The sequence below is a fragment of the Centropristis striata genome, chromosome 3 (assembly GCF_030273125.1).
Source record: "Centropristis striata isolate RG_2023a ecotype Rhode Island chromosome 3, C.striata_1.0, whole genome shotgun sequence".
NCBI lineage: Eukaryota > Metazoa > Chordata > Actinopteri > Perciformes > Serranidae > Centropristis > Centropristis striata.
The window spans coordinates 21,930,788-21,944,360 of NC_081519.1; the positions used below are offsets into that span (position 1 = coordinate 21,930,788).

General features: G+C 44.2%; 2 protein-coding genes across 2 annotated transcripts; both read right to left on the minus strand.

Moving 5' to 3' along the window:
- Positions 1-2,106: 2,106 nt before the first annotated feature.
- On the minus strand, positions 2,107-6,265 carry snrpb (small nuclear ribonucleoprotein polypeptides B and B1). The gene is made up of 7 exons (XM_059330378.1): positions 6,109-6,265; positions 4,303-4,454; positions 3,069-3,180; positions 2,835-2,987; positions 2,628-2,757; positions 2,380-2,505; positions 2,107-2,300 (listed from the first exon to the last, which is right to left on the minus strand). The coding sequence occupies exons 1-7, from the start codon at positions 6,109-6,111 to the stop codon at positions 2,260-2,262; spliced, it is 717 nt and encodes a 238-aa protein (XP_059186361.1). The 5' UTR covers positions 6,112-6,265; the 3' UTR covers positions 2,107-2,259.
- Positions 6,266-8,987: 2,722 nt separating this feature from the next.
- Positions 8,988-12,330, minus strand: zgc:109913 (regulator of G-protein signaling 9-binding protein). Its single transcript, XM_059327937.1, has 4 exons — positions 11,932-12,330; positions 11,420-11,623; positions 10,024-10,166; positions 8,988-9,173 (listed from the first exon to the last, which is right to left on the minus strand). Exons 1-4 carry the CDS (start codon positions 12,131-12,133, stop codon positions 8,988-8,990), a joined length of 735 nt encoding a protein of 244 aa, XP_059183920.1. The 5' UTR covers positions 12,134-12,330.
- Between the last annotated feature and the right edge of the window lie 1,243 nt (positions 12,331-13,573).

The following is a 13,573-nucleotide window of genomic DNA, read 5'->3' on the forward strand; positions in this document are numbered from 1 at the left end:
TGATCATGTTTTTATGTCAAATATCGACCTGTAAGTAACTAAAGCTGTCAGCTAAATATAGTGAAGTAAAAAGTTCAATATTTGCCTCTAAATTAGCAGAAGTAGAAGTATAAAGTTACATAAAATGTAAATACTCAAGTAAAGTACAAGTACCTCAAAATTGTACTTAAGTACAGTACTTGAGTACATGGTAAATGGATGTGGCTCACACTGGTAGAGCACGTACCATTAAGGCTGAGTCCTTCCTGCGGCGGACCCGGGTTCGAATTCGGCCTCCCCTCTGTCTCCCCCTTTCTATCTATCACTTTCAAATCAACTTTCAATCAACTTTCTTTCTTTACACTACGCACCCGTTCACACACATTCATACTGGTGGCCGAGGCTAGGTGCCACCTACCACCAAATACTCAAGTAAAGTACAAGTACCTCAAAATTGTACTTGAGTACATAGTTCAGGATCTTGCCCAAGGATACTTCGACATGTAGGCTGCCATGGTCAGAGATCCAACTGACCCACAGCTGGCCCAAGTAAATGTTCTTAGTTACATTCCACCACTGTACGTATACATCTATCCTCTGTAGTCCACTGCTGTTGTCTTTATTTAATCACCATGGTAACCACCTACTAGTGGATATATTTAATATGCATGTTCTCTATATACACATTTACATATATTTTTGCTCCATACATTATATATTTACCATTTTAACTATTATATCTTTACTATATATTTTCTGAACATTTTAACAGTTTTGAACAGTGAACTTTATGATTCAGCATTTAAATGTGTCTGATTCAAGTTAAGCCACAAACTTTAAACTGATCAGAGAATGTTTCTCTTAGTGTTTCTGGTGTATGAAACTGAACCATTTCCTCCTGACTGGAGACCCACACAGAGACACACGCACGCAGTTTTGCTGGTTCTGGTTCTCAGTTGGTGGAACTTGTGGTCCGTCTGTCTCTGTCTCAGCAGTAGAAACAGTGGCTGTATCCCAATGTCAAGGAAGGATCCTCAAACGTCAGATATTCACCGAAGGACTGTCCCAATGTCCAGGATCCTCCAGAGGACAGAGTCCTTCTTTTGCCCAAATTCCAAGGATGCATGTGTGTATCCTCCATGCACCCCGCATACCCATAAAGCCTTGCACGCGGATATTTAAAAATGGCAAGCTAAGAAACAGAAACGCTGGCGGCACAATATGAATTTAAATATGCAAGTATTTTCAGTTTACACTGCAAATTGTTAACTTAAAAAATCTTGTGTTCAAAGTCAAGCAAACCATATTCATACACAAATGGCAGAATATTTAGCCAAGATAATATCTTGATACATTGCCAGTAAATTGATGCCATCTATCGCCAAAGTTACTAATTCATATGCATGGGATTATGTACTATGTGCAATGTTCATACATTGCTATGCCATTCAGAAGGTTAAATGTATTTACAGTGTTTACAGGGACCGACAGTCCGCGATTATCCGTTATTTATAAATAACTTACTGTACAATATAAGAAAAATCACAGAACACATTTCCATGGCGAATTATGCGCTGCTGCTTTTATGAAACTAAGTAGCGGCCAAATTCAGCTAGGATCAATGAAATATTCAGGCTTAATCCACTTTGTGGCTTTTACTTGCTAAATTGTGGAGATTCAACCTCAAAGCATCTTCTTCCATTTTCACAATATGAGTGCTGATGCCAAAGCCACATCCATGTAGTGAACTGATTTTGAAATTGTGGTGCTGAACTTAGGCAGGATCGTCCATTACGCAATGATGCAGAGCTGCACACAGCGCATGTCCGTTACATCAGTGAAAGGAAGGACTCTTTCCTCGCCTTTGGAGGACCCGACTCCGAAGGTAGCCAGTGTTGGATCAGACTGCAGCTCAATAAATAACATTTAACATGTTGGTCAGATAGCCCCGCCGCCTGACTGACAGTTGGTGGTGCTCTGGAATCGAAACCTGCAGAACCGGTTTTGGTTCTGTCAGTCAGCATTTATATATTATGGTGTTTATATAGATTATTGTTTATAATGTCTCTGCTCTGATGTCAGACTGAAGCTCCTGCTGCTGTTTATATATTAATGAGATTATCTGCGCTGATTCTCCAGACTTTTATTAAAGTGGTTACCATGGAAACAGACGGCAGAAATCAAAGCACCCTAAGGGGAAAAAAAAAAACTTTATTAAAAAACAAAACTGGAAATAAAAAACTCTATACAGCAGGTGAGTCTGAGGGGGGCAGGGCTTCCTCAGGGCCGGGGGGGCGGTCTCATTCCGGGAGGGGGCGGTCCTACGACAGAGAGGTCACACAGTTAATAACACGATCGATCACCTGATCACTGATGCCTCATCACCATGGTAATGCTCACCTCTCATGCCAGGGGGCGGCGGCCTCATGCCTGGTGGCGGCATGCCCATCGGAGCACCGCGGCCTGGAGGCATCCCCATCGGAGGACCCATCGGGGGCCGCATGCCGGGGGGCGGGCCCATCATACCTGCAGGGGAAACCAATCAGCACACAGCATTAATATCAGAGAGCTGCACTGAAGCCACGCCCACCAGGGGGCCAGAACACCATGTTAGCATGCTAATGTTAGCTGTGATGTCATCATGTTACCTGGGGGCGGGGCTCCTCTGCCCATTGGGGGCGGGGCTCCTCGTCCAGGTGGGTACTGTGTGGGAGCACCGGCGATGCTGGCTCCGGCAGCGGCAGCGGCAACAGTCCCTCTGCCCTGCGGGGTCATCACCTGAGACACACAGGAAGCTGTCATCACCTGAGCACTCACACACGTGGACGCACAGCTGCTGCTGTTACCATAGTTACCTGCTGCGATGGCCCGCCCACCCCTCGGACCGGCCCTGCCAGCCCAGCTGGTGCCTGAGGCATCGGCGCTCCTGCAGGGACGCCACGCCCCGCCGCCCGGCCAACACCAGGGCCACCGGCCACGCCCGCCAGCGGCACGCGAGCAATACCCGTCTGGAACAGATAAAATCATCATCATCATTATTATTATTATTATTGATATTAATCACAGTTGAAGATGTCATCTCCTCTCACGTCTTTAGGGGGCGGGCCCTCCACTGTCATAGAAACCAGGTTCTCCCCCCGCAGCAGGACAAGACCCAGGACCCTCTTCTCCTCACGCTCCGGCTGCTTCGAGTTCTTCGGCCTGAAAGACGACAACTACATTACCCAGCATGCCTCAGTGCTGCCCAGAGACAGGACTCATTACCTAGCATGCCTCAGACTGAAGTCTTTACAGTCTCTTTGACCTTCTTATCGGATCAGGTTCATGTGCTTATATATGTACTGCATGTTTTAACTCCAGTGTTTCCCCTAGAATTTTTCTCAGCGGTGGTGCTGCCGTGTCCGTGGCCATGAGTAGTGTTGCCAACTCCTCAGTAAGGAAAGTAGCTATTGGCTGTCTAGAAAGTCGATTGAAGTCCCTAAATAATGTCATCTCCTAATTTCCATAATTTACCATGTGTTTGTACTTGTAATGGACACTGTAGGAGAGAGGAATAACGTTGTGGGGAAGACAAAAAGTGAGTAAAAAAACACCCTAAATATGTTTAGAACTGCAAGTACCTTGTCAAAATTTCAACCCTCCTCCTTAGTCCGGCCTCGGGACTGGCTAAAGTGACCCAAAAGAGACACACAGACATTTGCAGACTGGTCGCTAAGGAGTTAACATCCCCTCCGGCTCTGTGACTGCAGCTGGGAGAGACTGCTGCGGGAGGACTGGGCCGATTTGACTCGTTCTTACTCCTCTTAATGAGACGCCGGCCCCCACGGCTTGTTAAGAGGAGGAACATTACCTTTTACGTTAATGTCCAAAGAGGGTTCCGACAGGATTTGATGCGCTCGTTGATGACTCAAAACAAGTCGAAAATAACGTTGTGTGTTGTTGTGCTCACACAGTGCGAGTTGAAATCATTAGTGGCGCATTGATATTAATGATCATGTGAAATTTGACCGGTGTGCCGCTGCTGAATTAATGTAGGGGAAACACTGAACTCTATACACTATATATTTACTATGTTTTAACTCTATACATTATATATTTACATTGTTGTAATTCTATACATTATATACTTACTACATGTTTTAACTATACATTATATATTTACTACATGTTTTATCCTTATAGATTCTATGTTTGACCTACTTGATCTTCCTGAACTCGTCACAGTCACACAGGATCAGGTTCATGTGCTTGGAAATTTACTGCTTCAACTATATATGATATTTACTATACGTTTTAACCCTATAGATTATATGTTGGACCTACTTGATCTTCCTGAATTCGTCACAGTCACACAGAATCAGGTTCATGTGCTTGTCAAAGGCCTTGAAGGTGCCGATGAAGATGCGTCCATCCTGCAGGATGCATCTCATCCTGAAGTCGATGTGCTGCAGCATCTTGCTGCTCTTTCCAACCGTCTGACCAATCAGAAAGCAGTGTTCACTCATTTACACGCATTTCATACATGAAAAAAAATTACTTTTCAACTAAATAAGCTTCTTTGCTTCATTTCAAAACAGATGATTTTATTTTGGTCAACTCGTTTCATTTGTTGAATTTACATTTCAAAATAAAGCATTACAGCATTGGTGAGCGGAAACTTTAATCTGAAAATAATCGGCAAACATTGAATTAATCAGTTAGTAATACGACCCTATATGAAACTCTATGTTATACATTTACCATTTTAGCTCTATATGTTATATATATTTACTGTTTCAGCCCTTTATATTTACCGTTTTAGCTCTTTATATTTACGTTTTAGCTCTATATATTTACCGTTTTAGCTCTATACTTTATATACTTAATGTTATATTATACTTTATACATTTACAGCAGCATGAAGTAAACCAACATCTGTCAATGTTTGACTTTGTAAGTTATTATACGTTTCTCACAAATCATGGGGGTCATAACTGAATGTTTCTTTGTTGCATCAAAAGTTAAGCTTGTTAAATTTCATGTTCATGCAGCTTTAATTGTAATATTTAAATAATAAAAATCAGTTTTGGTTTAAATTTAAACATGAATACGCAGATCAATGACTGGACTCCGTTAGGTTGTATAGAGATGCCGCAATTTCTGGTGTTTTCACAGTCACTCCGAATAAGATCGCCACCAACAATGGAAGTATAACTGATTTATAAATATTTAACAATCTTCATGTGAAATTTAATTTATGTACATGTATATTTACATGTCTAATTACAATACGAAAGTAACTGATGAGAGAAAGCAGACGATCTTAAAGTCCATCTGTATTTTTAATGTTTTATTTTATTGTGAAAGACAAAAGTACGGCCCAGGTGTGTTGATAACGGTGTTATTTATTTATTTATCTAATTATCTAATTTATCTAACCCTAACCCAGAAATATCCAATTTACCCTGAAAAACTCAGCAGCCCCCATTGTTTTATTGTTATACTGCGAGGAGATTAAAGTGTCCGATGTAGGATACAGTTAGCGCACTGCTAATTCACCGGCGTTAGGGTCCTTTAGTCGACTCCGTTAAACCCGAGGCTAAAATACACGGTTAAAACTATAAATCGTGTGAAAGATAAGTTAGACTTTTCACACCATTTAATTAACTGGAAGCATAACACGATAATGTATGTTAGTAGTTATTGTGAAATTCTGATAGAATCTCAGCTGAACGGTGTCCGATAGAGTTAATCTAGCTTCTGTAGCTCAGAGCAGCGATGTGTGAACACGGTAACACGGCAATGTTTCGGCAGGAAAACTCGCTTTAAAACCAACTTGGGAAACCAAAGTCTCCACAGCACCCCTAAGCTAACAGCTAGCCGGCTGCTAACAGCGAACCTGTCCCGGTAAATTACCGACTGTTCGTCGCACAGACCCGTTAACCGGAGCGAACCCGACCAGCGGCGGGTTATTGATCGGGTTATTGATAGTTTGATTGTTGATCATTTAGAGCATTTAGCTGCAGCTGCTCAACGTTCATCAAACGTCCGTTCAAACTCCCGCCATTCCGACAATAAACCGTCTATCCAGTAAATTCTGGCTTGTCCGGGCCCGGCGGCCCACCGACTCCCTCTCCGGTAAACACTCACCATGTCTGCGGTTCTGATGGCTCCGATCCGACCGGATTCACCGAACAAACCCAAAAAATTGACCCGCGGAGCTCCGCTGGGCTTCTTTATCACCGATTCACCGGAAATGACGTGCTGCAGCGGAACTGTTCCTGCCCGGACAAAGAACAGAGAAACAGTTCCGCTGTTAAATAGTTCCGTGCGGAAACACTGAGCGTCCCGTAAAGTTCCAACATAAATGTTTATTCAATGTAGATCATCAATAAAATGAGTAAAATGTTTGGATTGGAAGTATGAAGAGTGTTTCATTTTTGTCCTTTGTCCTACAGATTTTGGTCAAACATACGAAATTTGTTATTTCAGATTTTGGTTGTTTTAGGAATGTCACTTACTTTTACATTTAGTCATTTAGCAGACGCTTTTATCCAAAGCGACTTACAGGAAGAAAAAAAAGCAGACAATCAAGGTATAGTGCAGTAAGAGCTATTAGTGCATCAATAAGTGCTAGTGACAATTCTTTAAGGAGTAGTGTGGTGCTAGGAGAGAAGATGCTCTCTGAAGAGCTGGGTCTTCAGGAGTTTTTTAAAGGGAGAGAGGGACGCCCCTGCTCTGGTTGGAACTGGTAGTGTGTTCCACCAGCGGGGAACAAGAAATGCAAAGAGTCTGGATTGCCTTGGACCAACGGGGGGCAGAGCCAGGCGCCGTTCATTGGAAGATCGCAACGGTCGTGAGGTAGCATATGCCTGAATCAGGGCGTTCAGGTAGGTAGGAGCAATACCGGAGACAACTTTGTAGGCCAGCATTAGAGATTTGAATTTGATGCAGCTGCAACAGGTAGCCAGTGGAGCCCAGTGAGCAGCGGTGTGACATGTGACGTTTTTGGCTGGTTGTAGACCAGTACTGCCGCGTTCTGGATCATCTGAAGCGGTTTTACTGTGCAGGCTGGCAGGCCTGTCAGGAGGGCATTACAGTAGTCAAGTTTTGAGATGACGATAGCTTGTGTCAAGAGTTGAGTGGCATGTTGAGTTAGGTAAGGTCTGATTTTTCTGATGTTGTAAAGTGCAAAGCGGCATGACCGGGTAACTGAAGCGACATGACTGGAAAAGGTGAGTTGGTCATCAATCATCACACCTAAGTTTCTCACCACCCTGGTGGGGGCAAGACACAGGGAGTCAATTTTGATGTTGATGTTGTGGTGTATTTTAGGTTGTTGTTTTTTTAACTTTAAATCTTGTTGTTTTGTTTCTTGTGTCTTTTTTTTAACTTTAAATCTTGTTTTGTTTCTTGTGTATTTGTATTTGTTAAGATTGTACATCCTCTTCGAGATATAGTGTGCTTCAATGTTCAATAAAAATAATAAATAAATAAAAAATGGGTATTCAATTCTCTCAAAGAACACATTATGTACAATAATATATAAAAAATGTCTGATATTACTGATGCATCCATGTGTTCATCAGTTTAATGTTGCAGCTCATTCTAATAACTTCATGTCCTGCTGGTTTAATTAGAGACCTGAAGCTGTTCCATCAAACATGAAGCTGTTCCATCAAATATGAAGCTGTTCCATCAAAGCAGCTCATCAAACGGCGGATTCATTAAACAGCCTGTTTAGATTAACATCAACCTTCAGTTCAGGCTTAAGTTAACGCAGCTCAGTGGACGTTACCTCAAACAGCTGATAGAAGCTGCAGAGCACAGCGTCTCAACCAGCACAGGTCAGTCAGAGGAATAGCCAGGAGCAGGTCAGTCAGTGGAACAGCCAGGAACAGGTCAGTCAGGGGAACAGCCAGGAACAGGTCACAGAAAGAATATAAAGTGACCATCACACAAACAGGCAATACTGCTGCTATGGCAACACTGCACACTGATTAAATATATTTATTGATATTATTAAATAGCATTAGATGATAGATACAGTGAGACTGGTGATTAAATCTATTTATTGAAATTAATAAATAACATTAGATGATGGATACAGTGAGGCTGGTTCTATTATCAGCAGCTGGAAGTTAAAACAATGCTGTAGTAACCTGGAGAACTGTTTACTGATAACTGTTTTTTATTTATTCTTCTGTTATAATGTGAACAGACTAAAGAGGACATGGACAGTAAACTGAATGTTTGGGATGAGTGTTCATTCTACAGATTGTGTATAACAGCTGGAATAGCTGCTGCAGCAGAAATTAACAAACACAAATTAAATAATAATCAGTTTTCTGTCTTAGGATGTCGGCTCCATCTACAAGCTGCATTTGATAATAATAATAATAATAATAATAATCTAATTATAGATAGATAGATAGATAGATAGATAGATAGATAGATAGATAGATAGATAGATATAATGGGAGAGAACCTAAAACTCCATATGAATGAATAAATGGATAAACTAGAGAATTATGTCAGTATATATTTCACCACAGCAGCAGGTTCAGACTGGATTAAATGTTGGAAAACAATAATGAATAAAGGACTAGTACAAAACTTCTGCACACTTTCGCCAACTAGACAAGTCGAGCTTTCAGATAAACGTTTACTTCAAAACAAAAGCTGCATGAATTAATAGAAGGATGAACTGAAATATGTGTGTAAATTAAAGCCTCGTCACATTGTGAGGAAAAAAGGTTTAAACTTGTGTTTGATGACAAAAGTGACCTGAGCGTGAAAAGAAACGTGACTGTTTTCTGGGATTCTCTTTCTGAAATTATTTGACACCCCGCTGAAGTAAGCTCGTCAGTTTGCCAGTGAAGAGGCTGGTTCAGCGGTATCGTTTGCCTATTAAATCACAACAACGGATCTCTCACTTAAATTAGCAAGAATTATCAAAATAAGCCAATCTGCCTTGGTGGAACTCTCCCCAGGTGATGTCAGTGACCTGAGTCTGCCTACTTGCCCCTCTACCCGACAAAGCCCAATCCGCAGCATGCCGGCTGGCAGCAGGCAACCATCCTGCTGCTGGTGTCGTTGGACACAACCTCGACCTCCATCAGGTCCTCCAGGGTGTCATCTGGTTCTTCTAGTTCACCGCAAGCTTCGGCCCACGCCGGCTGGGTTGCCTCCACAGACCAGAACGGGACAGGAACCTGCAAAACGAAGTCAGGTTTAAACAACATATGACAAGACACTCCACCAGGTACACACCGCCCCCAAGGTACCAGACACCTCAACCAGGTACATTCCACCAGGTACACACTGCCCCCAAGGTACGGACACTCAACCAGGTACACACTGCCCCCAAGATACGGACACTCCACCAGGTATACACAGCCCTTTAGGTACCAGACACTCGACCAGGTACACTCCACAAGGTACACACTTCCCGCAAGGTACGGACACTCCAGCAGGTTTACACTGCCCTTAAGGTACAAGACACTCCACCAGGTACACACTGTCCAAAAGGTACGGACACTCCACCAGGTATGCTCCACCCGGTATACACAGCCCTTTAGGTACCAGACACTCCACCAGGTACACTCCACCAGGTACACACTGCCTTCAAGGTATGGACACTCCACCAGGTACACACTGCCCCCAAGGTACGAGACACTCCACCAGGTACACACTGCCCCCAAGGTATGGACACTCCACCAGGTACACACTGCCCTTATTGTATGAGACACTCCACCAGGTACATACTGCCCTTAAGGTACGAGACACTCCACCAGGTACACACTGCCCCAAGGTACGGACACTCCACCAGGTACACACTGCCCCCAAGGTAAAGAACCTCCACACTGCCCCCAAGGTACAGACACTCCACACTGCCCCCAAGGTACGGACACTCCACCAGGTACACTCCACCAGGTCCACACTGTCGCCAAGGTACAAAACATTCCACCCAGGTGTAAGACTCAGTTCTACCTTCAGGCTGGTGTCTGATCTGCAGGTGGAACCTTGTCATGTTCCATCTGTTCTAAACAGGAAATGTCTCACCCTGAGTTGCATCTCACTCAGCATGATCTCCAGTCCTGTGATGTGATTGGTCAGATCAGGGCTCGGCTCCTCCTCCAAGGTGAGCCATGGTGCTTGGACGGAAGCCACTCGAGCTGCTACGCCCACCACGCCATCAATACATCCTGGAAAGAGAGAGAGCACATGGACAGGTGAGGGGCCAGTAGAACACATAAGTTATTACATCAGAACTGGTTTTTAAGGTTCCTTTAGGAGTGTCTAGCACTTGTTAATGAAGTTCCAGAGGAGGTTGACCCTTGAAATATGGACTAAAGACCTTTCAGGGAGGTTGTAGGTATGACTGAGGAGGCTCTTTGAGACATCGAAGAAGGTGTAAGGACTGAACAAGGGAAAATGATCCATGTGAGATGTTCAAGTTATTCTTAAGAAGGTCCTCCAGGGACTTTCTCATTCAGTGTATTTACATGCACAGTAATCGGGCTATGCTTAAAAATCGATATTGGCATCTAATAGGACTTCTGTCCTTGTCCCAGTTTACATGCAACTGACAAAATCGAACAGACGGGAATGTGTCCTCCTCCTCAACACTGGGTGGCAATGTGTGTCGCTTCAGCGGGTTAATATGGCCCCCTTTCCCTCAGTTCGACACTTTGTGCTGTCGCTACTGATCGGCGACCAGCTAATGTGACCAGCTAATGCGCGACCAGCTAATGCGCGACCAGTAATGCGATGTCTACGGCTAATGTGTAACCGGCTATTGTGACCGGCTAATGTGCGACAGGCTAATGCGACCGGCTAATGTCTGACCGGCTTTCTTGGATGTTTTTTTTCCGGGGTCATACGCCAGCGGGGGGTGGAGCATGCAGAGCATGCACACATGCCTTGTCTTGTCATACATGCCTGCGAAAATCCTATTCCAATCGCATTATCTGGGTGTCCTAATATGGAGTTGGAGGACTCCGACATCAGTCGGACTAACACGTTTACATACACTTCAGTCATCCAGTTATAGTCAGATTAAGGCAATAATTTTTTCAAGTGTAAACGTACTGATTGAAATATTACAAGTATTCTTTTGGGGCTTTCATTTTTTTTGAGAAGACAGAAATCCATGGGGTGGTTGAGTCTTTAAATATTTATATCTCCTGGAATAACCAGAGAAGGCTCAGGTAGGTAGCTAGAGGCTCAGGTAGAGGGCTCAGGTAGAGGCTCAGATAGAGGCTCAGGTAGGGGCTCAGGTAGGGGATCAGGTAGGGGCTCAGGTAGAGGCTCAGGTAGGGGCTCAGGTTAGGGTTAGGGCTCAGGTAGAGGCTCAGGTAGGGGCTCAGGTAGAGGCTCAGGTAAGGGACTCAGGTAAGGGACTCAGGTAGAGGGCTCAGGTAGAGGCTCAGGTCGGGGTCAGGTGACTCATGCTGACCTGTGTTAACCAGCGAGCGTCTGTCGTAGCGATGTCTCAGAGGGAACTGTCCAATCAGATCGTAGGCCTTACGGAGGTCATACAGGAAACTCTCTAACGCCGACAGGAAGAGAACCCAAAGACGCTCCGACACCTTTCGGTCCTCCACACCTGAGGTACCAGAGTCCCCGTCTGACAGCAGACGCACCAGGCGCCGGGACAGACCTGCAGACAGGTGAGACAGAGACAGGTGAGACAGACAGACAGACAGACAGGTGAGACAGACAGACAGGCGTTCAGACAGACAGGTAGTCAGACAGACAGACAGACAGATAGAAAGACAGACAGACAGACAGGCAGAGAGACTGACAGACAGGTAGTAAGACAGACAGACAGACACATAGGTGAGACAGACAGACAGTCAGACAGACAGGTGTTCAGACAGATAGGCAGACAGACAGACACTCAGACAGACAGGTAGTCAGACAGACAGACAGGTAGTCAGACAGACAGGTGGTCAGACAGACAGGTACCAGTGCTGATGCGGTGGGCCAGTCCTCTAGTTTCATCCATCTCGTCTCTCAGGAAGCTTCCATCCGCCGAGCTGCCGAGTGAGGCCGCCAGCTGCTGGAAACAGGAAGTGACGCGACTCAGAGCCTCCTGAGCTCGCTCACACTCGTCCTGCTGCCGCCGCCGCGCCGCCAGCCCATCCACTGAACGCCGCCATCGGCTCATAATGTCATCATGATGTCATCACCTGTCTGCCAGGGGGCACAGTTGAGGGGGGGGCAGACCGGGTCTCCTAGTCTCTGACTGTCTCCTAGTCCCTGACTCTGTCTCCTAGTCCCTGACAGTCTCTTAGTCTCTATCTCTGTCTCCTAGTCCCTGACTCTCTCTCCTAGTCCATGTCTCCTAGTCCCTGACAGTCTCTTAGTCTCTATCTCTGTCTCCTAGTCCCTGACTCTCTCTCCTAGTCCATGTCTCCTAGTTCCTGACTCTGTCTCCTAGTCCATGTCTCCTAGTCTCTGACTGTCTCCTAGTCCCTGACTCTGTCTCCTAGTCCGTCTGTATGTGAATGCTGGTCGTTATTGCAGTTTTTGAGATAAACCAGATATATTGTTTGTAGTTTTCTGTTTGTTTGTTTACATTTCCAGATTTATTGTTTGTAGTTTTCGGTTTGTTTACATTTCCAGATTAGAGTCTTCCTGTCAAGCATCGTGTAGATTTTGTTTTCATTGTTTGTTTCTATGGCAATAAAAGCCTAAATATACTTTATATGAGACAGATAATAATTGATCCTGTTATCTCTGAACTTCTTAATGATCTTTAACTTATCTTTAACGTAAACATGACAAGTTAGCCTCGACATAAACAATAAATATATAAATGATTTATGTTTATAGGTTCCTACCTGCTGCTGATCTCCATCCACGTTCTGCTTCTCTGCTGTCAGGTCGTTTCTATAAACACTCTCCTTCTCCTCTCGGGGAAGATCTGTTTTTAATTAACACCAGCTGAGGTTGTCCCAGGAGACTCACCTGTCCAGGTTGACTCATCACGCCCCGTTATTTATAGACACAAGGACCCAAACAGCTGCTTTCTTCTCTATCTGAGAGCTTTGTTAACATATCACTGAAATAATCTAACCTGTAGACTCAGAACAGGTGAGTGTTCAGACTGTCCCTACCTGTCTATCTTTCTAAAGTGTGACTCCCCTCCCCACACTAGCCCCGTCTTATGTCTCCTGATAACTCGGCTGTTAGCTCAGCGGAAATACTTTAATTTAAGTGTTCGTTAATTCAGGTTGTTCATGTCAGCTTCGTCCTGCAGGTTCAGAATGATTTCATGCGACGAGAAAGATTTTTACACATTAAAGAAAAGTTTCACAGGACAATTACATCATTTTATTTACAGAGAAAAATTGGTTTAAATGTGCAGAGACACTTTAAAACACTTCAAGTTCACCTGCATCATCATCATCGCCATCATCACCACCACATCATCATCATCACCATCACCATCATCTTCATCATCAGGTGATCAATGAATCAAACATCAAATCAAACGATGGCACTTTAAAAAGACAGAAACTTAAAGGAAGTCGTTCATTAAATCATCTTGTTCTGTTTTCTCACTGTTAGCTTAGCCTAGCTTAGCACAAAGATTGCAAGAGGA